The following is a 1,830-nucleotide window of genomic DNA, read 5'->3' on the forward strand; positions in this document are numbered from 1 at the left end:
TATATATATAACAAGAATGAAGAGAGACATTTACTGGGGCACCAATGGCATTGCCATATCCTAGTATTTATTTCCCAGGTTTAAATCATATCTAATCTGATAAATTCATTTCCCGGAGACATGATTATTTTTCTCCATCTTATAAGATTAAAGTAACTAGGAATGTTTGGCTCAGAAAAACAACAAATTAGGAAGAACATGGGAATTGTCTTCAAACAACTGAAATATGGTCATGTTAGAAAAGATTCGATTCTTTTTGTATAGTCCCAGTGGATTGAACCTATGTGTTGAATTTATAGTAAAACAGATTTCACTTCAGTTTAAGGAAGATCTTTCCTAACAGTCAAATCTGCTTAGAGAGGGAGTTGGCTGCCTAGGAAGGGAGTGCAGTGGTTCCTCTTGAAGTTTTAATATATGAGTTGGATGACCTTCTCCTGGGTGTGTATGGTAAATTCAGATGTCGAGTGATTATCGTGTTAGGTAGGCTATAAGGACCTATCCTACTCTGAATTATTTAGGAAAAATGGGTGATGGAAAGAAACCAAGTGATTAATACAGGATGAGAAAGGAGACTTAATGGTTAATAGGGGATGAGAAAGGGGGAAACTGAGGGTTGTCCAGAATGTCTCTCCCAATCATTAGAGCCCTAGAAAGTTCACGTTTTCTCTGCCAGAGATGTTTAAGAAATTGTTGGCTCTGGTTTCATAAGAGGTTGTTCTGTAGAACTTGAGGAATTTTTGGCATTTTCACAGAGACTGAACAGTTCTGCTTCAGTAATGAGCCTCTGGCTGGAGTCGTGGAGTGCTGCTAAATCAGAAGTGTCCAGGTTGTGGGCTTTAGGTGGGAGCAACAGCGTCTGTCAGTTGATTTCATTTCTTTCTAGTAATTTTCACAATTCTTTCTTATTATTGTTACATTAAACTAAACCTCAGCAACAGGCTGAGACTATTCTCTTGTTCTGAACGTTTGGGTTTGTTTTTTCAGCTTCCATTTCTAGCTTTACTAAATAAAAATGTTGCATGAATATTCTTAACACTGGAATTTGAAGTAGGAAGAAAGCTGAAGTCGACATGTCTTTGTTTTCAACCAAGATTTAGTGTTTTCTGGGGAGGAGTATGGTAAAGTTGGTAAGAGTATGAATTTTTGATGTTAGGCCTGACTTTGGTTCTTGGCTCTACCATTCACCACGTGTATCACCTTAGACAAATAATCTAACTCCTCTGGACCTCAACTTCATCTATAAACATAATATTTCTCATAGGATCAATGACCATGTTAATTAGATAATATCCATAAAAAGATTACAGTACATGGTAAGAGCTCATTAGCGGTTAGCTGCCTTATTTTTGTGGTAGCGTGGAAACTTACTGTTTTTGTTGTTAGTGGTCATCTTGGAATGGACATTGGATTGAATATGTGCCTCCTTGTTAGCGCATAGTGCTGTGAATAACACATAACATGTCTGGGTAGGGGTTGATTCTACAGTTACTCAAAAGGAAAGAAACCAATAAAGAAAAACAGAGATTTAGTTTAAAAGGAGTAATACGGCCAGCTGCAGTGGCTCACACCTATAATCCCAGCACTTTGGGAGGCCTAGGCAGGTGGATCACGAGGTAAGGAGTTCGAGACAAGCCTGGCTGACATAGTGAAACCCCATCTCTACTAAAAATACAAAAATTAGCTGGGCATGTTGGCACACGCCTATAGTCCCAGCTACTCAGCAGGCAGAGACAGGAGAATTGCTTGAACCCGGGAGGCGGAGGTTGCAGTGAGTCGAGATTGCACCACTGGACTCCAGCTTGGGCGACAGAACAAGACTTCATCTCAAAA

The 1,830-nt window shown here is 39.5% G+C and overlaps 1 protein-coding gene across 1 annotated transcript in view; it reads left to right on the forward strand.

Annotated features, from left to right (window-relative positions):
* The first annotated feature begins 1,115 nt into the window (after positions 1 to 1,115).
* FAM192A (family with sequence similarity 192, member A) overlaps positions 1,116 to 1,830 on the forward strand; it is a 33,252-nt gene continuing 32,537 nt past the window's right edge. The window contains exon 1 of the mRNA XM_011971930.1: positions 1,116 to 1,127. Coding sequence (XP_011827320.1) covers positions 1,116 to 1,127 — 12 coding nt within the window. The remainder of the gene's footprint in view (positions 1,128 to 1,830) is intronic.

The sequence above is a fragment of the Mandrillus leucophaeus genome, unplaced genomic scaffold (genome assembly GCF_000951045.1).
Source record: "Mandrillus leucophaeus isolate KB7577 unplaced genomic scaffold, Mleu.le_1.0 Scaffold125, whole genome shotgun sequence".
In the NCBI taxonomy this organism is placed as follows: Eukaryota; Metazoa; Chordata; class Mammalia; order Primates; family Cercopithecidae; genus Mandrillus; species Mandrillus leucophaeus.